The sequence below is a fragment of the Anomalospiza imberbis genome, chromosome 3 (assembly GCF_031753505.1).
Source record: "Anomalospiza imberbis isolate Cuckoo-Finch-1a 21T00152 chromosome 3, ASM3175350v1, whole genome shotgun sequence".
In the NCBI taxonomy this organism is placed as follows: Eukaryota; Metazoa; Chordata; class Aves; order Passeriformes; family Viduidae; genus Anomalospiza; species Anomalospiza imberbis.
This window is the reverse complement of record NC_089683.1, coordinates 105,445,477-105,468,210: the sequence shown is the minus strand read 5'-3', so window position 1 is coordinate 105,468,210 and position 22,734 is coordinate 105,445,477. Positions and strand designations below refer to the sequence as shown.

General features: G+C 45.4%; 1 protein-coding gene across 1 annotated transcript in view; it reads left to right on the top strand.

Annotated features, from left to right (window-relative positions):
- The first annotated feature begins 2,981 nt into the window (after nt 1-2,981).
- Nucleotides 2,982-22,734, top strand: part of XRN2 (5'-3' exoribonuclease 2) — a 32,953-nt gene continuing 13,200 nt past the window's right edge. Inside the window, exons 1-26 of the mRNA XM_068186273.1 lie at nt 2,982-3,139; nt 7,014-7,141; nt 7,229-7,340; nt 7,622-7,733; nt 8,473-8,531; nt 8,611-8,700; nt 9,712-9,784; nt 9,882-9,932; nt 10,111-10,268; nt 10,709-10,783; nt 10,880-11,013; nt 11,100-11,157; nt 11,245-11,352; nt 11,997-12,041; nt 12,334-12,465; nt 13,463-13,581; nt 15,742-15,877; nt 18,034-18,141; nt 18,228-18,317; nt 18,794-18,866; nt 19,630-19,713; nt 20,289-20,386; nt 20,464-20,543; nt 21,673-21,729; nt 22,304-22,372; nt 22,471-22,605. Coding sequence (XP_068042374.1) covers nt 3,065-3,139; nt 7,014-7,141; nt 7,229-7,340; nt 7,622-7,733; nt 8,473-8,531; nt 8,611-8,700; nt 9,712-9,784; nt 9,882-9,932; nt 10,111-10,268; nt 10,709-10,783; nt 10,880-11,013; nt 11,100-11,157; nt 11,245-11,352; nt 11,997-12,041; nt 12,334-12,465; nt 13,463-13,581; nt 15,742-15,877; nt 18,034-18,141; nt 18,228-18,317; nt 18,794-18,866; nt 19,630-19,713; nt 20,289-20,386; nt 20,464-20,543; nt 21,673-21,729; nt 22,304-22,372; nt 22,471-22,605 — 2,459 coding nt within the window. The 5' untranslated portion in view covers nt 2,982-3,064. The remainder of the gene's footprint in view (nt 3,140-7,013; nt 7,142-7,228; nt 7,341-7,621; nt 7,734-8,472; nt 8,532-8,610; nt 8,701-9,711; nt 9,785-9,881; nt 9,933-10,110; nt 10,269-10,708; nt 10,784-10,879; nt 11,014-11,099; nt 11,158-11,244; nt 11,353-11,996; nt 12,042-12,333; nt 12,466-13,462; nt 13,582-15,741; nt 15,878-18,033; nt 18,142-18,227; nt 18,318-18,793; nt 18,867-19,629; nt 19,714-20,288; nt 20,387-20,463; nt 20,544-21,672; nt 21,730-22,303; nt 22,373-22,470; nt 22,606-22,734) is intronic.

Genomic DNA, 22,734 nt, shown 5'->3' with positions numbered 1-22,734 from the left:
AGAGGAACGTGTAGGCTGAGAGCTCAACAGAACAAAATGACTTGCAGAAAGCTTGGAACCGAGCAGGAGCCCTTGGCACAGCTGGCTGCTGTGGGTTTCAGTCTGCCATCAGTGAAGTTGCAGCCTGGAATGTTCTGGGAACTGGGAAATCTGCTGCACCAAGGATGGAGTTGGGTGAGTCTGTGACCAGGGCTGACATCCTGGGAGACTGCTGGGCTCGACTAAAGGACTGCAGCAACTGACAGAATGAGAGGACACAGTCTTAAGCTGCGTCAAGGGAAATATAGGTTGGATATTAGGAAAAGGTTTTTTACAGAGTGATAAAGTACTGGAATCATCTGCCTGGGAAGATGGTGGAGTCACCATCCGTGGACCTGTTTAAAAAAAGACTAGATGTGGCACTCAGTGCCATGGTTGAGGTGTTAGGGCATGGGTTGGACTCAATGATCTTGAAGGTCCCTTCCAACCTTGTGATTCTGTGACTAAAGCCAGACTTTATTGAGGGCTTTAATGTCCTTTTTACCACACCAACTCCCTGTGTCCTGTGGGACTGCTGCCTGCTGCCAGTGCTGTGGGGTGGGCATGTTGCTCAAGGCCTGGGAGGAACGTGGAGGGGAGGAGTAGCCCCACTGGAAAAATCCAGCAGCTTGTGCTGCCAAGGGACATTGCCTCAGCAGTGCAGTGTCTTTGCAGCTCTGAGCTCCTCCTGAGTGACTCCGGGCTGCTGGTGTCAGCCCACCTTCTGTCTGCTGCATGACACCAGTCTGTGGGGCTTTCCACCACTAGAGTCCGGCTCAGCCCTGACAACAGCCCATGACAGGTGACAGATGGCTGCAGAGCCACATGCAGCCAATCTCTGCCTCTTGGTGTCGGAGCGATAGCCGGGTTCCTCCAGAGCGTTACTTATGATACTCTTATTGTGCACAGACTCATTAGATGCAAAACATCCTGCCAGTCAACTTCCCCGTGCTCCTTCACAGCTGTCACGCCGGCAGCCTGGCCCTGGTGACAGGTGACGCTGACGGACAGAGGGACTGGAATCAATACACCCCGAACAGATTCCCATCGGCACGCCACTCATCTGAGGAAAGTGCCCGAGTGGGAAGCCTTCCCTGCTCCTGCCCAGGGTGCGCTGCTCTATGCTGTGCTCATGGATGTGCAGTTGGCAGGTGAGACCCGGGCTCACTGCCCGGCGCAGCTGCTGGTGCTCAGACCAACTTTTCAAGGAATTCTCTGCTGCAGTATTCATTTTTCCAGCACTTCTTTACCCAAGCAATTATAAGATAAGATGATCGCCTTTCATTTGCCTCCGCCTGCCTTCTGTTTTCTTTGTCATTATCAGAAAAACAACTGATTGCCCATCAATACAAACAAAATGTTCATGCTAAGCTGCCGTGCTCCCTACAAAATTCCGGGAGGAGAAGCACTACAATAGGAAGCTTCAATCAGGGAACATTTTGTAAGGAACAGATAAAGGACAATCTTCAGCTGATACCACAGGTGTGGTGCGACTACAGAGTTGCAGGGGAAATTTATTCAAGTCACAGATTTTATTGAGAGGAACGACAACAGAAAACGGCTTAACAACAGCCAAGTGAGGATAAGAATAATGAGAGACACAATATTGGGTTAATTTATTCTACAGCGAATTAGCCAGGTACCAAGGTTCCCCTCTGCTCCCCAAATCGGCAGCGTTGACTCAGCAAGCACTGCTGAGATTTTGTTATTTTTGTTAATGACTCCCGGGCTGCTGTTCCCTGTCCTCAGCCCTGTGGCTGCCCTGCTAACGGAGCTGATGTGTGGCAACGGGACATGGCGGAGCAAAACCCGCCTCGTCTTAATCCCATTTAATTCCCAAGCATTTAATTCCATTTTGGTGCCATCGAACGGTCACAAATTAACAGTATTTGCTTATGCCACAGGCAGAGCAAGGGCACGGAGACTCTTTGCCTCGTGTTGCTCTCAGGAATCACGTAGAGCCATTTCCCACTGGAAATGTCCCCTCAGAGGGCACAGAGCAGCCATGCCCTGAATCGCTCCTGTTGTTGCCAAATGCAGGATAAGTCAAAATTGCCTGAAGTCGGGACATTCTTTAATGTAAGATTTTTGTATACTTTCATGCAGACACCTAATTAGTGCATCCCTTCAAGGACACCCTGGAAGCACCAAGCTTTAAGGATGTAGGAAATCCAGATGTTGATGCCTATGTGTGCATTCCTAACTTGGCAAAGCACCCAAATTCCATGCATCCTATAGCTGAACCGTGTCTGTTGTAACACTGAAACTCACACCTACAGGCCAAGAAGAGGTGCAGACCCTTCCCCTGAGCACGTGGAAGAGCAGGCTGGGGTTACCTAACTCAGGTAGAAATTACCGATCAATCCTCAAAGAGGGGCTGTGCTGGGGAAGTTGCCAACTCTGGATTTCTGAGTACAGTTAACAGTGTTTGTGCTGGATTTAGGGAATATATTGAGCATGCAGCTCACGCAGCACTGAAATAAATCATCTATGTCTCTCTTAATTATTGACTTGTTGGGCAACACTGCCGTGTGTGCAGCCTAAAGCACACCACAGCAGCACCCCATGCTTGCTTTTTAACAAGGCGCTAAGGGAAGGTGACTCTCCTACTAAACTGCTCGTTTATGGCCGTTTTTGAACAGAAGTTGCCATCTGTCAGGGCACTTCTTGTCTTGGCTGAGCATGAGGGCGGCAGTGGGGCTCTCTCAGGCTTCCCTCAGGCTTCGCTTTTCCTCCTGGATAGTATTTTTGTGCCCTCTGGTTTTGCTTTTCCCCTCTGAGCGTCCCTTTCGTACCCCGGGAGCTGCCCAGACACGTTCTGGGGGGCGCTGTCCCCTCCCGCTCCCGGCCTGCCCTCAGGCCACCATCGCTGCGCCCTCAGCCCGCACCCAACATGGCGGCGGCGGCGGCGGCGTCGCGCGCGCGGCCACGTGACCGCGCGCCCCCGCCCTCCCGCCGCTCCCGGCGCGCCCCGCGCCGCCCCCCGACCCCGGAAGTGCCGCCGGTGCCGCGGGTCCCGCTCGCCGCTGCCCGTCCCGCTCTCGCCATGGGGGTCCCGGCCTTCTTCCGCTGGCTCAGCCGCAAGTACCCCTCCATTATCGTCAACTGCGTCGAGGAGAAGGTGAGCCGGCCGCCCGGCATGGCAGGGGCCCGATGGCGGCCGCCCCGGGGCTCCGCGGGGCGGGCGCGGGGGCCCGGGGCCGATGCGGCCGCACCGGTGCAACCCCCGGTGCTGAGCCCCCGGTGTGCCCCTGTGGGCTGTCCCGAGGCCTTTACAAGGCAGGTCGGTGGGTGGCTGGATTGGGGCTTTGTTCGGGTTTGGTTCGGCTGTTGTTTAGGACTGGGAGAGGGTTGGGGTTTTTTTGGGGTTTTGGAGTTTTTTCCGGATTTTTAATCCCGGTGGAAGCGGCCGCCGTGCGGGAGGAGTCATCCCAGCGCCTCGTTCGGTGCCGCTGGCGCGCGTGAGCGCTCCCGCAGGGAACGGGCACGTGGAGGAAGTGGGAATGGGCGCCGGAGCCGGGAATCGAGCTTCCCTTCCGATTTTCCCTTCTCCGGCCGCTTCGCTGGAATTCCAGCCCTTCCCGACGCCCTCGGCTCTGCCCTCATGCGACTTCGACCCGGAAAAGTAGGGTTTGAGGCATGGTGAAATTTGAGTAGGGAGCAGTGGGGGTGCTTTTTACTGTTTCTTGAATGTTTTTCACAGTCCTTGTTTTTCCACAACTTTTTTGGAGGGGAATTAGAAGCCGCAGCAAGCTTCGGGACTTGCTGGAGTCACGAGTGCAGCTGCCTCTGGCGCTACATCCAAGACTTACACCAAGCCTGTGCTTGTGCTCTAACCTTGATCAGCCTCAGGGGGTTTTCTCTCGTTGCTGGTGTTTTCTAGTTCAGGATAAACATCTTCTGGCCAAACAGGGAGCTGGTTATTCCAAAGACATCCTCTAAAATCTGCCTTTCCATGGCAGCAGCAGCAGGTTTCAGTGAAGGCTCTGACACCAGATACCACAGCTGCCTTTCCAGGCAGTATTGCAGCTGAAATCATGTTTGTTTACGTGTTTTTTTGGGCTGGTTCCTTTCAGGCACATGCCTGCAACCATGAGGGTGTTGTGCCATCCTGTGGGACACAGTGGGGGAGGATGGGGGGGACTTTGAGTGGCTGCACCGTGGTGGATTTACTGTGCCCTGAGCGTGGCGAGTTCTCCTCCTCAGGGCTAATTCAAGCCTTTCTGAGGAGGCAGACTCTGGAGTTCTTGCTTTCTAAACTGCTTTTCCCATAGGCTTTTCCAAATAATTTGTGTTCTGTTTTGTTAGATTGTACTGCCTGCGGTCTGCTGGTTTGGAAAGTTCAGGGCGTGTGCTGGGGCTTCTGCCTCTCTGCTCCTCCTCCCAAGGTGTGCTCACCTTGGGGAAGCACATGGAAGGGGATAAAGAGTGGGAGCACGGTGGAGGAGATCAGGGAAAAGAGGATGAAGTGGTGGAATTCTGTGTTGAAGCTGCATGTGTGCCCTGCCTGCAGCAGGATGTTCAGCTCTGTGCTTTTCCAGGGTGTTTTTGTGTTTCACATTCAGGCAGTGAAGCACAGGTTTGGTTAAAATTCTGAGTTGCTGTTGTGGTTTTATTATAGCTGTGATTTCAGGCCTCTCAGCAAGGTAGGAAGTTTTTTTTTAACTGTTGCTGCGAGAAGTGAATTTTTAATGGGGGATAATCAAGATCTAAGAATCTGTCTGGGAATTCTTATAGGAAAAAAGGGGAGTTGTGGGCTTAACAGTTTGTCTTAATGCTGGGCTCCAGCAGCACTGGCTCTTCTGGTCTCTGCACCATGGGACCTGTCCTGAGGCTCTGGGAATCCTCATCCTCTGGGGCTGTCCTGGGTAACCCTTTAAGATCTGTCATTGAAAAGCAGCCACAATTTAAACAACAATTATATCCGTAATAGTTCGGGGCAGTTGTCTCTAAGAGCAGATTTGCCTTTTTCAGCACATTTGTAATTGTAAATGTTAGATTAATCTCTGTGTAATCAAAGCTGTTCTCACATTTAGGCAAAACAAAGATTTGCATAGCCCTGGTTTTACTGATCTGATTGTGTGTCTCTTTTTTTCAGTCTTCAATAACTGAGCTTGTACCAGCCAAAGTTATTTATTAAAATAAGTGGAAAGACACAACAAATTCCTTGAATTGGATTTGCCATAAGTGAAGTGGCAGGTCTTGCTGTCCTCATCCGTGTTGCCTTGTTCCAACTCAAAAGCACGTTGCAATTACAGCCAGGACAGCACATGGATAAATCATATTCATTAACATTTTTTTATATTCAAATCTGGTCATAAATCTGAGAGTGGACTAGGAAAGCAGGGAGAAGCTGTGGTTTGTCTTACTGTGAATGAATTTAAGCTTCTCTCATGATGTAATCAGCTCCATGTGTGTTTTAGGATTGCTGTAAATCTCTCTAATCAGAAATTTTGTATCTCCTGGTAGCTTGTCTCTGAAATATTGAAAAGTTGATCCTTGTTCTCTTACCTTGCTAGATTAATCAGATTTAAGAAAAAGAAATAATCTTCTTCTTAAGCTAAGCAGTAAGAATGAGAGGAAGATCTTGAAGATAATAAAAAAATCCAGGAGAGACTATTCTTAATCAAATGGACAGGAATTAATAAAGCTGCAGCTGAAGTATCATGTTTGAAGATCTGTTTTCAATGGTTTCAAAAGAGGCTGTAGATGAGAAGTGAACAGTTTAGTTATATCACAAGAGATATCACTGCCACATACTTCAGCCTTCCTTCCACACGACTGCCGCATGAGAACCCCAGTGGGTTTGTGAAGGGGGGCTCATTTTCTGCCTCACAGAGCTGGGATTCCTTCTGAATCCCATTTAGCTCTGGAGAGAGGGTGGCTGGGGATCAAGGAGAATCCAGGGGGTAGCCCAGAAGAAGGTACAGTGTTTGCACTGACACTTAGTTTCTGCTAACACCACAGTGTGTGTGTCTGGAGAGCTCAGTAAAGGAGGCAAACCGTGGTGCTTGGGGGTGGCATCTGTCAGGATAACTGTGCCAAATGTAAATACTGCATCAAGACTTTAGAGGGTTTCATTTTGGGGATAAGAAGTCAGCCAGTCCTGCTGCTGCTTTAAGCAGGAAAATTTTCCAAAGTTGACGGCATAATCTGTAAGTTTTGGGGTTTTTTTCTTTCTGAATCTCCATCAGAGATGTGGAGAACTCACTCAGTGTCAGCAGGCTGTCTGCAGACAGAAGTTTGGAAAGGGCCTGATGTTGGCTCAGCAGCAGCTGCTGAGCTCCATGTGGTGGGAGACCCAGCGGCATCCCGGTGTTCCCCCATCCCAGACACTCCTGCGACCATAGCTGTCACCTCAGAACATGCCATTCATTTTTAACTTGGCTTTATGCCCAGCTGTTCAAGAGCACACTTTGTTTCACCTTTGGGTGTGTTATAACCCATTCCAGCCAGAATTACTCTGAAAATCATCAGGCTTTTCCTTGCTCAGGTCCTGTCTCTTCCATGCTCTTAAGGTTTAATCCATGTGTTACACCTGTGGCTGGTGGAAGGGAGAATCAGTGTTGCTAATTGCCTTTTGACCAAACTAACCACAAAACCAAACCACAAGCCCAACGACAACAAAGGTCCAACTAAACAAACCTGAAATTATGCTGAGGAAACAAACGTGACCATGGTTGTTGAGGATGTTGACGAATCCACTGCTGGAGCAGTCCAGGCACAGGTGGCTCTAGGTGGTTTAGGATGAAGGAATAGTATGAGATATGGGAACTTCTAGTCAGGAGAAAAAAACAACTCTTCCATAACCCATCATCATGTTTTCTGGTTAAAAACAGCTGTAGAAAGAAGTATTGTTTAATAGTGAAAAGTGCAGTTGCAGGTAGTGTGGGTATTTATTGCTCTTTTTTTCTTCTGCTGTCGTTAAAACCAAAACAGACTTTTGTGAGTCTGTGCATTAATAGCTAAAATCCTTGTCCCCACTGCATCCCCAGGTCAAAGAGTGCAATGGTGTCAAGGTCCCCATTGACACAAGCAAGCCCAACCCCAACGAGGTGGAGTTCGACAACCTCTACCTGGACATGAACGGCATCATTCACCCCTGCACACACCCAGAGGACAAGTAAGGCTCTCTGTTTGGCTCTTTGCAGGTGATATATCTCTCTTTACTGACAGGATTTCAGGTGTTAAATTGAATGCTCTGTTTTAGGCCAGCACCCAAAAATGAAGATGAGATGATGGTGGCGATTTTTGAGTATATCGACAGGATCTTCAACATTGTGAGACCAAGGAGACTCCTTTACATGGCCATAGATGGAGTGGTGAGTATTGACACACTGGGTTTCCAGCTGGAAAATCCTCATCTCCCCTCAGTGCGCAGAATCATGAAATGGTTTGTGCTGGAAGGGACCTTAAAGATTCCCTACTTCCACATGGGCAGGGACATCTTCCACTAGCACAGGTTGCTCCATCTAACCTGGCCATCAGTAGCTCTGATGAGAGGTCAACTCTTCGTAATAGCTTGTGACTCAAAGCAGCTCTCAGGACAGGAGAGATTGTCTAGATGCAAAAAGTGACCCAAGATCTCCTGTACTTTTTTTAGGCCCCACGTGCCAAAATGAATCAACAGCGGTCCAGGAGATTCAGAGCCTCAAAGGAGGGCATGGAAGCTGCTGAGGAGAAGCAAAAAATCCGACAAGAAATTCTGGCCAAAGGTAGGGCAGTGGCCTCATCAGAGGTTTTTCCTTGAGAATCACCTTGTTTGATCACCTCAGTAGGGTTTAAGAGAAGGACTGTGTGTGCATTACTGGGAGAAGGGGAGAGCAAGCCTTGGGAAGGTTGGATCTGTGTTTTCCAAAGTTAAGAACTGAGACAAAACAAAATGTAATCTTTTCTTCTTCAGTCTCCTGCCTGAAATGAGTTTTTGTTGAGTGCTCTTAATTCCTTTTGAAAATAAATTGAACAGAAGAGCAGGGATAAATGCAGTGAGAAACAACCAAAACCCTTCTGGAAGGAAGTACACATTTGTAGGACTTGATGAAAGGAGGATTGAGGCTTAAAAGCAGGAATCAGATGGAAATACTCCTCTACAGGGATAATAAGCTGCCAGCAAGGGGAGTTACTTGACAGTGGAAACTCTAAATTCAGTGAGGAAACAAAAGTTAGAGCAACTTTGAGGGTGGTGGTGACACAGTTGGAATGAGAGGGGAGTGTGTTGCTGCTGGCTGGGCTTTGAAATCACCTTGCTGAAGTAAACCAATGTTTGTAAATGTGGTTGCACCTTGTAGGATGGAGATAATGCAATGGTTAAGAGTTGGTTTGGTTTTGTGGGAATTTTACTAAACAAGCTGGTTTCAGCAAGTTAATTATTCCCAGGGGATCTGTCTGAGTTTTGCCATGCAAAAATGTTGGCAATGGTCCATCTGGATGTAACTCTGCTCTCTGTTGCTCCAGGTGGCTATCTGCCTCCAGAGGAGGTGAAGGAGAGGTTTGACAGCAACTGTATCACCCCGGTGAGTGGCCTGGCCCTGTACCCAGGAATTGCCAGGGGCTGAATGTTGGTTTAATTCCCTTCCTTCCAACTCTCTGTAGGGAACTGAGTTTATGGACAATCTTGCTAAATGTCTCCGCTATTACATCGCTGACCGCTTGAACAGCGACCCAGGCTGGAAGAACCTGACAGTGAGTTTCACACTTTTACACTTGAGGGAGATGGAGGTGTTTGGGCTGGGCTGAGATCCAGTTGAAGAGTAGAAATTTAACAGATTTGGCATTTGGCCTGGCTGTGAGCTGTTATTAACAGCAGGCCAACGTGCACGTCCCTCTGAGGCTTCAGAGATCCATTCTGTCCTGGTAACTCCATCTCCCAGCACCATTTGCTGTGATTCATTGAAGGGCAAGGAGCAGGTTTGCTGCTGAAAGCCACAATTTCTTATAATGGGAGAAAGGGCTTTAGGAATACTTTTTCTTCTTTTGGGGGAAGTGTCAAGATACATTGTAGTTTTGTCTCTTGCACTGTTTCTTTTTTGTAATTGCTCCCTCAACAGGCTGCATTTTCACTGTTGCTCTGATGGCAGGCAGTGAAAATAAGAGGTGCCAGCTTTCTTGCCTTTCTGGGCTGGGAGATTCTGCCCTCATCTTGCCCAGGCACTCCACTCCCCCAGTTGTGTCTGTGACAGCCCTGTGTTTGCTGCACACAAGGAGCAGTGCAGGCGGGCAGTGCAGCTGCCTGTGCTATGCGCCACAAGCTGACTGTTCAAGTGCTCTAATTAGAGGGCAGTTGGCTCTGCTTGATTCCCCCCATCAGACAGGGGTTTTCTAAACACTAATTCTCGTCAGGGTGAGGAGGGGGTGATGAGATCATGTTTCAGTGCATCAATGAGCTGAATCTGGGAGTTCTCTAGTGCCCATTTCATTGCCCTGATAATTTATTGGACACATGAAACGTGACATGATCATTTCAGTGGAATTTGAATCAGTGTCAGCTTCAGCCTGGAACTGGTAGAGCAAAGTGAAAGTCTCTTCACTTGCTCCTTGCTTGTAAATAATTTCATCTTAAATCACAATATTTTAGCTCGAACCACAAATTAGAATTTCAAATATTCATAAGTCAGATGCTGTGTTCAGTATATACGTTACTGGATTTTTTCCTGTGGCAGCATTAATTGTTGCCATGATTTGAATGCTTTTCAGGTTATTTTGTCAGATGCCAGTGCTCCTGGTGAAGGGGAGCATAAAATCATGGATTACATCAGGAGACAAAGAGGTAAAATTCCAATTAATGTGGACATTTTGTTTTAACTTAAGGCCAGTAGTAACTTACTTAGCATGACTTTGACAAAATGTAATTTTCTTTTGTGCAGCTCAACCCAACCACGACCCAAACACTCACCACTGTCTGTGTGGGGCTGATGGTGAGTTCTCTCTTGCTTGTGGTTCCTGGGTAATCACGTCAGTATCTTGCTTGAAGCAGAATCCACTTTGCTTCTAAACACAAAAAAAAAAAAAAAAAAAAAACAAAAACAAAAAATCCAAAAAAAACCAACTTGATTAGGTTCATCCTTAATTTTGTTCTTCTCCCTTGCTTGGTAGCTGATCTAATCATGCTTGGCTTAGCTACACATGAACCGAACTTCACCATCATTAGGGAAGAGTTCAAACCAAACAAACCCAAGCCATGTGCTCTCTGTAACCAGATGGGGCATGAGGTTAAGGATTGCCAAGGTCTGCCCAGAGAGAAACAAGGAAAGGTAAGAATTTTGCTATTTCTAGGATTTTTTTTTGCCATTTCTAGGGTTTTTCTAGGAAATAGCAAAAGAAATTTGCTATTTCTATCTGTAGTGTATAAGGAGATTCTCAAATCGTTGTTGCTGTTGGTTTTAACTGAAGCATGGTGCAAATTGTTGCTGGCAATACCTAGCTTTCCCCTTGGAAGTAAAAATACAGAAGTGTCATGCCAAACCTGATATCCACACTTGTGGTGTTTTGTTGTTTGGGATTTTTCCCACTGAGTGAGAACAAACAATCAGTAACTGAACACATGTGCAAAGCAGCAAAATACACACTTGGCACAATGGCTTGGGAGCCAGTTTTTGGATCTCTCTGAACTCCTCTTGAAGCAAGCCTTGAAGTGGGGCAGGGGAAGCTCTGGAATGCACTTGGATCTGATGTGAGTCCCCTCTGGTTTCAGCACGATCAGTTTGCCGACACCCTGCCGATCTCGGAGCAAGAGTTCATCTTCATCCGCCTATGTGTCCTGCGAGAGGTGAGGTGCAGCAGCTGCTGCAGCTGCTGGCTATAAACACCATCCAAACCCTGTGCAGTGTCCTCTGAGCTCCTTCTTCTTGTGTGTGTGTTGCAGTATTTGGAGAGAGAGCTCACCATGGCCAGCTTGCCTTTCACTTTTGATTTTGAAAGGAGTGTTGATGACTGGGTCTTCATGTGCTTCTTTGTGGGGAATGACTTCCTCCCTCATCTGCCATCTCTGGAGATCAGGTAGATGAGAATCTGTGTTCTTCTCCTGCAAGAACAGCTCCTGTGCTTTTCACTACCAGGAGTCTCACCCTGTGGTTTGTGTTTAGGGAGGGAGCAATCGATCGCTTGGTTAACATCTATAAAAACGTGGTGCACAAAACCGGGGTGAGAGTTTTTCCTTTTCCTTTAAAAATATCTGGGTCTTTGCCACAAAACGGGCTTGCTTTTCAACTGTTATTCTCTGACCTGCAGGGCTATCTGACTGAAAGTGGGTTTGTGAACCTGCAGCGGGTCCAGATGATCATGCTGGCTGTTGGGGAAGTTGAAGACAGTATTTTCAAGAAGAGGAAAGATGACGATGTAATTTTTTTGTTGTTGTTCTGACATTCTTGGAGTTAGGTTTTAATTGCTTACTGTTAGCTGGAGAGACTCCTTTAAGAGAATAAGAAAAAGAAAAAGCAAAATTTGTATTTTCATTGTTATAAGCTCTGGTAAATTCTTCCAGATTCAAAAAAGAATCTTGTGCATCCAGCTGAGTTTCTTTTTCTGGAAATGCCAGTTTGGTTTTCAAGTTTTCAGTTGGCCCAGGAATCACAGAATAAGAAATATCTTTCCTTGAGTCTCTTTTCCTGTTTCTAAGACTGTCATGTCTCTCTGACATTTTTTTTGGGCAGCTCTGCAGTACAGGCAAGGAATCTGTGTGCTTTGACACTGCTGTCACCCCCAAGTGAGGCTGGAGTTAAATGTAGTAGATAATTTAAGTATTTCCCAAAGTTTTGGAGCTTTGAGTACCCAGTTGATTTTTTTCCCCCATAGATTTTCAGGTTAGGGTAGAAAATCCCATCGCATTTCTGTTGGATTTACAGACACAAGAACTGACCTATGTCTTATTCAGAACATTCCCTAAAAACCTTGTGGAGTGGTCAGTTGAGGATTATAATGAAATCGTTTGCCAAAGAGTCTGTGTCCTTGACTGACTTTATTTCTCTTTGTTCTTCATTTAGGATAACTTTAAAAGACGGCAAAAAGAAAAAAGGAAGAGATTGAAGGTAAGTGAATTCCTTACCCAATGCAGAAACTAGCAAGAATTTAAATGTCTACTTCAGTTTTTGGATGTTGGAACTGCAGGTGTAATCATGGTGTTTGCTGGCTTGTGTGTAAACTATTTCAAAGTCTAAAAAATTTAAATTAGGTTGGTTTTTTTTCCTAGTCTATATTCAAAAAATGTGCCTTTGTACATTCATTTCCCATAATGTTAATCTGAAAATTGTGAGAGCATTGTCCCGGTGCTGGGGAGATCACACAGCTCTTTCAGCAGCCTTGTCTGTGTTTATCTTGCAGAGGGATCAGCCTTCCTTTATTCCTGGTGGTCAGTTTTCCCCTCAGGCCCTGGGAAATCGATCCAGCCCTCAAGCAATCTGTAACCCTCGACAAGCTGCCTTTGAGATGAGGATGCACGACAGGCAGAACTCGGTGAGTAGATGTTCAGAGGCCTTTGCCCAGAGAAAGGAAAGAATCGTGTTACTCCAGGCATCTTTTTGTCTGCTCTGTTGAGATTTCTTGAAAGGCTGACACCTCAAGCATTATTTTTCAAGGAAGTGGCTTTTAATAAGTGATTTTTGTAAGCATGTTTGAATAAAATTGTATTCTTTATTTCTGCTTGGAATTATGCTTTTCCCTGGGGAAGAGAGAAACTTGGAAGAAGTTTTGAGCAAGGCATTAGTGAGGGAAAACTGGAAAGAAGTGCTCTGTTAGAAGTACTGTTAGCTTTAAACAACAATTATGACAAATATTTTCTTTCTTGGTATAAATCTTCATCCAAACAGCAAACAGATTAAAAATTATTTTCATCACAGAGATGTGTGTTTTGTCTCTGGAGTCTAAATACAATGTGGTTTTTCAAGGAATAATTTCTGCTGCTCTTCCCTTTTAATCTCAAAACTTTTTTGCACCTGAGTTACGCGAATTAGTTCCTTTATGGAATGGGAGACATTTCTTTTAGGCTCTAGTACTAAAATAGATAAATTTGAGAGCAATTTAAGAGACCAGCTCTGAAAGAACTCAGTATGTCTGGCAGTTCTGAGTTGGAAGCACCTTTTTTCACTAGTGCCTCCAAAAGAAGTTGTAGCAGAAGCTGCAGTAGTGTTCCAGAATTGGACTATATCCGGAATGGCATTTTTTAATCAGTTCATACTGTGTTTATTGCACCCGTTTCTTTCTCCAAGCCAGGGACATCTTCGCCTCTGTGCATCAATGCCTGCCTTTTAACAGGGATGTGGTTTTCCCTTTTGCCCCTTGACTATGATGGGTTAAGGGTTGTGTAGCCTTTGCCTGCAGGTTTTTGGAGCTGAAGAGAAGGCTTGTAATTATCACAGAGCTGTTAATTTTAACTTTATTTTTAAAAGCCTAATAAATCTTCCTCTTCCCCCCACCACCTTCCCCTGTTTATCTGTAATAATTCTGACCCTAGACAACTTCAGCATCTCCAAACACCAGCCTGACTCCTGATGGCAGCCCATCCATGGGAGGAGGAATTAAACGGAAACCTGAGGACAGTGACAGTGAACCTGAGCCAGAGGATAATATCAGGTGAAGCCATTCTTTGTAGCAGTTTGTTAACAAATTGCTGAGATAGATGCAGCCTAATTAATACCATTTAGCTCAGTGCAGCAGTGCCTTCGGATGCTTTTGTGATCTTTTTATCCAGCGGTAATTAATGTGGAGGGTGAAGATATCCAGTAAATTCCAGTGAGATGAGTGAGCTCTGGCTGTTCAAGCTAAGTATCCAGATTAGTATGCATGCAGGTTTGCAGCCTCCGAGCCACTGCTCCCTCTGAGACCGAGCTTGGCGAGACATTCCCTGATTATGTGAGCGGAATGCCCGCTGTTCCTGGAATCTGGGAGCTGTGTGCACGTGGGCAGCAGTGTCCGTCCTTGCTTCCAGTGCTCTCCACCATCTTTGGTTTGCAGCAGGCCCTGGTTTGTCTCTGAGCTCTTGCATTGTCTCAGGAGGGCTGAGTCTGGGATGGTTGAGATAGGAATTTTCTGGGAATTAACCACCAGTGAGTCTGCACTGATCAAGGGTTTCAATGAAACTCTTGCTGTTTGCATCAAGGATGAAGGCTGTTACAGCTGTTCCTGAAAAGTGCAGCCACAGGGGTTTGTTTTCTGTGGAGTCAGGCCATGGGTGGATGTGTTAAAACACTCAGGGTTCTTTACTTGTGGAGTTCTGGTCACAGTCATCACAATGTATTTGTGACATTTGGCCCATCAGCTCTACCAATATCACAATTCTTGCTCTCATTCTTATTTTCTTTCCAGTGTGTCTATATCTGAATGGACTGATTTTTTTTTTAATCAATCAAGCAGTATTTTTATATAAAATAATATGTTTTAAGGATAAATGATGCCATCTGATTTCCTTCTGAGTGTTAGCAGAGCTGCTAAAAGAAGCTCAAACAGTATGAATGACCTGTGGTGATTCACGAGCAGCAGTGGTTCTGACAGGGTTGGTATTGCCAAGGAAAAGGATGTGCTACATTCAACAACAGTTTTTTTAAGCTTTTGTAGCTCAGAATATTTTTTCATGTCCTTTTCTGAGTGGAAATTAATTCAATGCTTGCCATTGTAAATAAAAAGGACTGCATTGATGTCCTAGATACAGCCACACTGTTTGTGAAAATAAATTCTGTATTTAGAATTACTTTGAAACCAGAACAAATTGTTGCATTCAGCTACAGATGGGTTTTATCTCAGAGAAAGGTTTTTTGAATTTATGGAAGTGTCTGTCTGCCAGGCAACTCAGAGCCTGCAGATGTTCTTGACTCCATCCTTCAAGCCTTCAGTGCCAGGAGCTCTGTTCTTGCATACCTGCTTTTCTGGAATTCTTGAAAGCATCTCTTGGCATCTCTGCCTGCTCATCAGTGTGAATTGTCTTGGAAGGATGGAAGGATTTATGAAGTGTCCTGAGCAACTGTCTCAAAACAGAAGCAGGGGAAGATCCTCTTTGCAGAGCCAAAGGGATGTGCATCCTGTAAGGAAGCTTAAATGGATCGTGGCTCTCTCCTAAAGCTCCATACACAGGAGTTAGGGCTCTGGGAGCATCTGACCAGTGTCAGCTTGAGGTGACCTCTTAGAGTGGTTTGGAATAAAATTCCATGAAAGAAAACAAATCATTATTAAGGGATTATGTGGTTTAACCAGTTTGGTTCTTTGCTGACATGATACAGCAGAGCTGAAGGGTGCAGCTGCCCATGTGTGAAAGAGGAACCAGTGTTTGTCTTCCCTGCCCCATCTGTGGACAGACATGAGGGGGAGCTGTGTGAAGGAAGGATGAACTGTGGCCAAGGTGGCTCCTGTGATCCCAACATCCACCTCTGGTGTGTGAGACTGAAAATCCTGTGTGAAAGGGAGCTCATCTGATGTGAGGCAGCAGGCACGGGGTGCTGAGCTGCAGAAGTGCCTCTGGTAATCACAGCTTGTCTGAACAGCAGCAGAACATAGAAATTGTTACACATTTACTTGCCTTTATATTTGAGGTAGCAGGAAAACTCTATCAATTCTGCCAGCAGTTGCATTTTATTCTGTCACTGCTGAGCATCGCTTTTTCTGCTTTCATTTAAACTGTATATAAATGGCAACTGAAGTAGCAAGTGGCTTTGTTTTACACTGTAATTCAGACCTGCAGATGTGCATCTGTTGAGGTGCCCATCCATGTTAACATGTTACCAGTGCCTGGTTGTGTTGCAGGTTGTGGGAAACTGGTTGGAAGCAGCGCTACTATAAAAACAAATTTGATGTGGACGCGTCAGATGAGAAATTCCGTCGCAAGGTTGTGCAGTCCTACGTGGAAGGGCTTTGCTGGGTTCTCAGATATTATTATCAGGTACCCCAAATTTTCTTGTCTGAATTTGTTTCAGTCTGTCCCTCATTTTGGAAAAGCTGTGGGGTTTTTTTGAAGGTGTAAAACACACGTGTGCCCATTCTGTTTGACACTGGGGGTTCGAATGCAATTTCACCATCCGTAGAGCTGCTGAAGGAACAACTGCACGTGGCACTCAGTGCTCTGATCTGGTTTACAAAGTGGTGATTGGTCACAGGTTGGACTCTCATCTCAGAGGTCTTTTCCAGCCTCAGTGATTCTGGGATTCTGGTTCTCACATCCGGTAGTAGCACTTTGTGCAGCAAGAACTGCTGCTATTTTCCCTTTCCCACAAATAATGACACTGCAGGTGACTAAATGAGAGAAAAAGAACAAAGCCTGTGAAATGCCAGTAAGAATTTGCAAGGGACAGAGTTGTCAGTCTCCTCCATAGATTGTAATGCTGCTCCATGAAGTGTTGTGATTGAAGTAGTCTGTATCAGATTTAAATCTTTTGATTATTGAGATGTCAGATTGGCAAGAGATTAGTGGGCCATGGTGGGGTTTGTTGCACCGATGGTTAATAAGGAGCTCCATGCCCTGAAGGCAAAGTCATTTAGACTGGCTGTGTGACCTGGCAGCACAGTGTGCTCCAGCCCATGGAGTTTGTACTGTCTCACCAGGAATTTGGAGCTTCCACAATGGGCTGTGTTCTTAAAACTTCGTATTTTTCCTCAGTGGCTGCCACTTGTCCAGGTGGGAGCACAGGCAGGGCAGATACCTCAGGTGCCTACAAAATGCAGTTTCCAATAGGTTTTTTAACTTTCCCCCTTGGAACAAAATGGGACTGTATCCCCTTGCCACCTGATCTAACCATTCCTTGAATTTGAGCTCTGGCTCATTTGTTATGGGGGGTGAAAAACATCAAGTTTAAGGTTTGAAAGTTCTGGTGCAGCTCGTCTGCAGGGAAGCTGAGTTCCCCACATCTTTGTGTGCGTGACCTCCTTTTACGAAGGACAGATGTCACCTGGATGCCTTTATAGGTGGGAATCATCAGGATCCTGGGCACAAGGAAATTGTGTTTTTTTAATCATGACAGGGTATTTTCCCACAACTCTCTATGTGCCCATCTGCCTCCGGGGCTGGAAGTGAGCCTTCAGGTGAGCTGTAGAACTCAGTGTGAACTGTAGAGCTGTGAACTGTAAAAGTGTCCCCTTCAGTGGTACAAGAGCATTCCAGTCTGTTGTATGGGCATGGAGTAGCTAGAAAATCAGTCCCTGCTGATATGGAAATGAGGTTAGGAAGCTGTTGGGCTGGGGGAACTTCAAAATATGTTTGCTTAAGGATCTTTCTTTAGCTTTTCTTCTTCTCACCATAATAAAAATTGATTCCAATAACTACTGCTGGCTGTCCATAAAACTTGTGCCAGAATATATTACATGCATTTCTATTCCTACAGAAAGCTAATAATGCAGGGTATGTCCCACTAGAGGGAACATTTGTTTGGGGGGGGCGGGGGAAGGGAAAAAAAAAAAGAAAGAAGAATGAAAGCAATCCACCTGGCTTTTGAAACATTCCAAGTCTGTCCGAAGGACTGCAGAGAATAATTATAGGTGCTGTACTATTATACCAAAAATATCACTGGAGGAGCCTTGTTGACATTTAATCATTCAGAACTGGAAGTCAAAATAGTAGTGAGCTTTTGTTTCAAGTAGTGCTGCTAAGAAAAATAGCTGAGGAGGTGAAAGCTTGACTTAGACCTTCTGGAGCCACATTTCCTTTACGAGGTGCACAGTGTTCTGGTGTGTTTTGAGTTTGCCTGAATCTCTCCTTTCTGACGACACACTTTGTATTCCCCACTGCTCAAGGCAGGAGAACAAGACGTGAAGAGCGAAGTGCTACTCCAAGTGTGCAGTAGTGCTGGTACTGGAGAGAGGAGCACCAGTGAAAACCAGAATGCTTCTCAGCATGTCTGCAACAAACACTGTTCACATTTGCACACCCAGTAGGGCGTGCTGGGGGTCTCTGCTCCCACACTTTCCCAAGTTAGCATCAGGATTTTGTTGTGGAAAACGGGAGTGTAAACTGCTCTCTGCCATGTTGTCATGTTTGGTGACTGGGCTGCATGATTTTCATTTGCTGATATGTCTGATTTTGTGTCTCCCACCTCCCTGCCGCAGGGCTGTGCATCCTGGAACTGGTATTACCCTTTTCACTACGCTCCCTTTGCCTCGGACTTCGAGGGCATTGCGGACATGCCTTCAGACTTTGAGAAGGGCTCCAAACCGGTAGGGCTCCTGATTTATCAATTCATTCACTGCTGATTTGCCCTCTCATTCCAAGTGTCCCACACCTGTTTGTCTGTTCTCAACAGTTCAAGCCTCTTGAACAGCTGATGGGGGTGTTCCCAGCCGCCAGTGGAAACTTCCTGCCGCCAACGTGGAGGAAACTCATGACAGACCCAGTGAGAATCCCCCTTGTATTCCTGTCTGGAAGCTCAGGTCATCTTGCACTGGTGTAAAGGGGACCTGCTGCTTCTCACTTCAGGCAGAGAAATGCTGCAGACCAGGAGGGAAAGGTTTTGGTAGATTACAGTGGTTCTTCAAAAGCCTTGAAAGTGATTTCTTGGAATTCAGATGTCATTTCCCAGTTCTCTTACACTTCAGATGGTTTCGTTTCTTCTAGAAATCTTCCAAAACATAGTTGGGGAGCAGATAACTTACCCTAATTATCTCTCTTCTTTATCCTAATTTTTCTCTCCTCCTTAATTTCTTATTTTAAATCTCTGAGTAATGCAGGTGCCTGTCCTCACTTTGGTTTTAAATGGCTTTTAATGAAAGCTATTTCTGTTATCAAAGACCTTTCTGTTTGGCACCATGTGACATTCTGACCCCATGTCAAAGTTGACTTTAAGGGTGATTTTTGTTTTTTCAATTCTAGGAATCAAGCATCATTGACTTCTACCCTGAAGATTTTGCTATTGATCTGAATGGGAAGAAGTACGCTTGGCAAGGTAAAACTTCAGCTTTCCTTTTTTTAATTTTTAGACATTAGTCTTAAAAACCTGTAAAAATAGAAGGAAATTGGAAAATTATCTTAGTGAGAAAACGCTGCAGCGAGTCACAAAGGTAACTTGTGTTACTTGTTGTGGGAACAAGTATTTTGCAGTAGTCTATTTTTGTAAAGAAATTAGTATGAAGAGCAAATTATGATTCAGTAACTGGTTTTGGATTGGCAATGATTATTGTTAATTTCAGCAGTCATTCTAGATTTGTTCATTTGTCCTGAACTAGAGTAATCATTCTTTTGTTTTTATCAGACTCAGTGTGTAATTGTCTATTGTCTCCTTTGCATTTAATTAATGGATCTTGTTCTGCACAATCAGTGGCTCGTTAGTACTGTGCCAGAAATACTTTGGGGAACATAGAAGTATTTTCGAGCACACATAGAATGGAAAAAGAGCTACAACATTTATGCAACTTTTCCTTTCTTTAGAGAATGTTAATTTCCAAGGTCTGCCAGATTCTGTGGCTGGGTGTAATTTACACTGCAGGTAAAGTTTCAGGTTTTCAGTTTGAGTGCAACAGGTTTTGTTTGAATAAAGCCACAAAAAGATCTGACTTCTGAAGCGAAAGTGTGATTCCTTCAGATTCACACTGTTCTAGCTGTTTCTTGGCTAAAGAATCTTATCAGAGCTTGCCATGCTGGTGTCTGTTTTTGGGGATGTTCTGGGTTTTTTCAACAAGTGGGAGGAAACGCTGTTTTGGTTTTGCCAGGTGTGGCGTTGTTGCCCTTTGTGGATGAGCGACGCCTCAGAGCTGCCCTGGAGGAAGTGTACCCTGACCTCACTCCTGAAGAGAGTAAGAATTGGGGTGTTGAGCTAAAGAATTGGGGTATTTCATTGCTACCTATGAATTTCACCATAAAAAAATGAACAAGGTGTCTTTGATGTTTGGTTGGGTTGAGTTTATGACAGACTCTTCCTCAGGGGTGCGGCTGGTAATCAGAGTGATCCACAGTGGATTTGTTTTGTGACACTTGTTCAGCTTATTAAGGCCAATGTTTGTTTCTTTGTTCTACAGAAATAACATCTGGTTTTTGTGGGTAAACTATGGAGGTGTGTGAGGTTTGGGGTTGGTTTTTATCAATTCTGTCTGTATCTGCAGTGTTACTCTATTCTGAATTCTGCATTCCTCCACTGAACACAAGATTCCCATTATTTTACTGCCTGCCATCTGTCCTTGGGACCAGACACATCCTGCTCTTGGAAGACATTGTCTTTCCTATGTTCTCAGGAAACGTACAGAGCTTTCTCCTAAATCACAGTGAAACTTAGCTTTTGTGGAGGTGTCACCAGGACAGCATTGCTGGTTTGCTGTGTTCCTTCCTTCCCTCTTTCCTCTGAGCTCTTGCCCCATTCCCATCATTTCTCCAGGCAGGAGGAACAGCCTTGGCGGTGATGTTCTCTTTGTCGGGAAGCACCATCCACTCTGTGACTTCATTGTGGAGCAGTACAAGACCAAGAACACAGAGGTAGGTTGCACTTGTTGTTCAGTGGAAATGGTGCGGCGGGAGGCCTGAAGTGCTGCAGCTGAAAACTTCCTCCATAGGCAGTGGACATCCCACCGGAGCTGTGCCACGGCATCCAGGGAAAGCTCACCCTGAACGACAACGCCGTCCTTCCGGATCAGTGAGTGTGGCCTTTGGGGTGGGCTCTTGCTGCTAGAGGATCCCTCCTGCTCTTATGGCAGCAGAAATGGTTTTATGCCCACAAGGAGTAAATTAAAGCTCCAGACAAGGCCAGGTGGGTAGGTCTGAGAATTCAGAGCAGGCCTGTGTTACCTCCAGCATGTAGGAAATCCTCAGCAAGTGAAATTTGCTTTCTATGGTCCCATTTTTTAACCTCTCAACTTGGCTTTTAAAGCAGCCTCAGATATTTTTAAAACACTCTAATGCATTTGTTTATTTGCTGAGGAGCCTTTGTTTGTTTGTCATTTTGCCTGTGGAAGGCTGATTTTAGTGTTTAGTTATTGTTTTATGAGGTAAACAAGGCCTGGGTAATAAAAGTGCTCAGTGGCCTGGTTCAGTAGGGTCATGTTTTGGCTTCTCTGCTTTTGTGTGGGTATTAATGTGGGCTGATGTGACTTCCCATTAGTGCACATTGCCTAAAAACCCCAAAACTCTGCTTTTTATATGCTATTCTGCATTACATCAGAGAAAAATCCAGGTAACGATAGCTCAGATATATTTTGGCTTTTTCCATTTAGTCTGCAGCACTAAAATCAGGGCTGTTCCCAGCTACACATACTAAGAATACTCACACTTAGTTTTTTAGAGAGTACTTCCAGTTTGAGGAATGATCAGTGTGATCTTCACCTTGGCAGAAGAAACACTCATTTCTCTTTCTGTGCTCAGAGATACAAGCAGGTGTTCAGTGCCTTGTTTGCATTAAGTGCACAAACACTGGCTTGGTTGGACAGAAAATGTACCTCAGATCACTCTAATAGACATTTCTCCACTCTTGTCATGGTTGAGAAGAGTATCACCAAGTCAGAATTGTTCTTGGAGGGAACAGGAACAAGAAACCTCTTCCAGCCTTGCCTTCCCTAGACAGACCCTAGAGAGTCTCCACACATCAGCTGCAAAAGAGGTGACATTAAGAAATAAGGACTCAGTCATTCCAGTGCTTTTAGAAGTACTTGGTTTAGGGGAAAGGCAAGTTAACTTTGAAATAAATGTTTGCAGGCTTAGTTAACAGAGCAGCAGATGGTGAGAAATGTGTTTGGTGGTGTTTTGACAGAGGTTTTTCTCTTCACCAGGGTGGTGCAGTCTCCTGTTCCCATGCTGCGGGATCTGACACAGAACTCTGCAGTCAGGTCAGTAAGCTGTGGGCTTTCATGCAAGGGTGTGCAAAGTGCAGCACTCAAAACACTGAAAATCACTTGTGATCTGCATCATTTTATCTCCAGAGAAACACAGCTTGGTTCAACCAGAGCAACAACTGTGCAGAGAAGTAATAAATGCTGAGTTACACTTTGTCAGGACACTGTAGGAAGGATGTCCTAAATGGCCGTGTAGTTCCTGTGAGAAATGAGTTAAAGGAAGGGTTTGGCTTTTCCATCTGCCACTGTCAAGAGATCGGAATTGTTCTGTGGTGCTCCCCATTTCTCTGTCACAAGGATTTTTTGTCCTGTCTTTGGAGGTGATATATGCAGTCAGGGCATTGCTCTTCAGGCTGTATCACTCTGGCTGAATTTTCCAGGAAACCATTATTCTCTTTCCTTGTAGCCTCATTCTTTCTTGGTCCTGGAAAACATGAATTCCAGCTGGAAGAGTGAGATTATTCTTCTCATCTGTTTGCTTTTAGCTTTCTTGGATATAAAGCAGTGACTACTATTTCATTTTGTCTCCATTATGCAATGAATCTAATCCTCAAATACTTGCTTCTAGCATCTCATTCAAAGATCCACAATTTGCTGAAGACTTCATTTTCAAGGCTACAGTGTTACCTGGGGCAAAGTAAGTGTCAGCTGCTAGTTTTCAAATCATTCCATTCTGATTTATCCATCTGAGTATTTGCTCTGCTAAGTACTTATGGAACTGTTCTTACTGTTCAGGAAACCTGCTCCAGTTCTGAAGCCAGGAGACTGGGAAAAAACCAGCAATGATGGCAGGCCTTGGAGACCACAGCTTGGCTTTAATAGGGACAGAAAACCAGTGCATTTGGACCAGTCAGCGTTCAGAACCTTGGGGTAAGGCTGTGGGGCTACTGCTGCCTTGCTGGGGTGACTGCCCTCCTTTTTCCTTTTTAAATTAAAAACAAGAAAGAGATGGGCATGGAGTGTCCGAGCTTAGGTGCTGGTTTTCCATGTTGGACACCT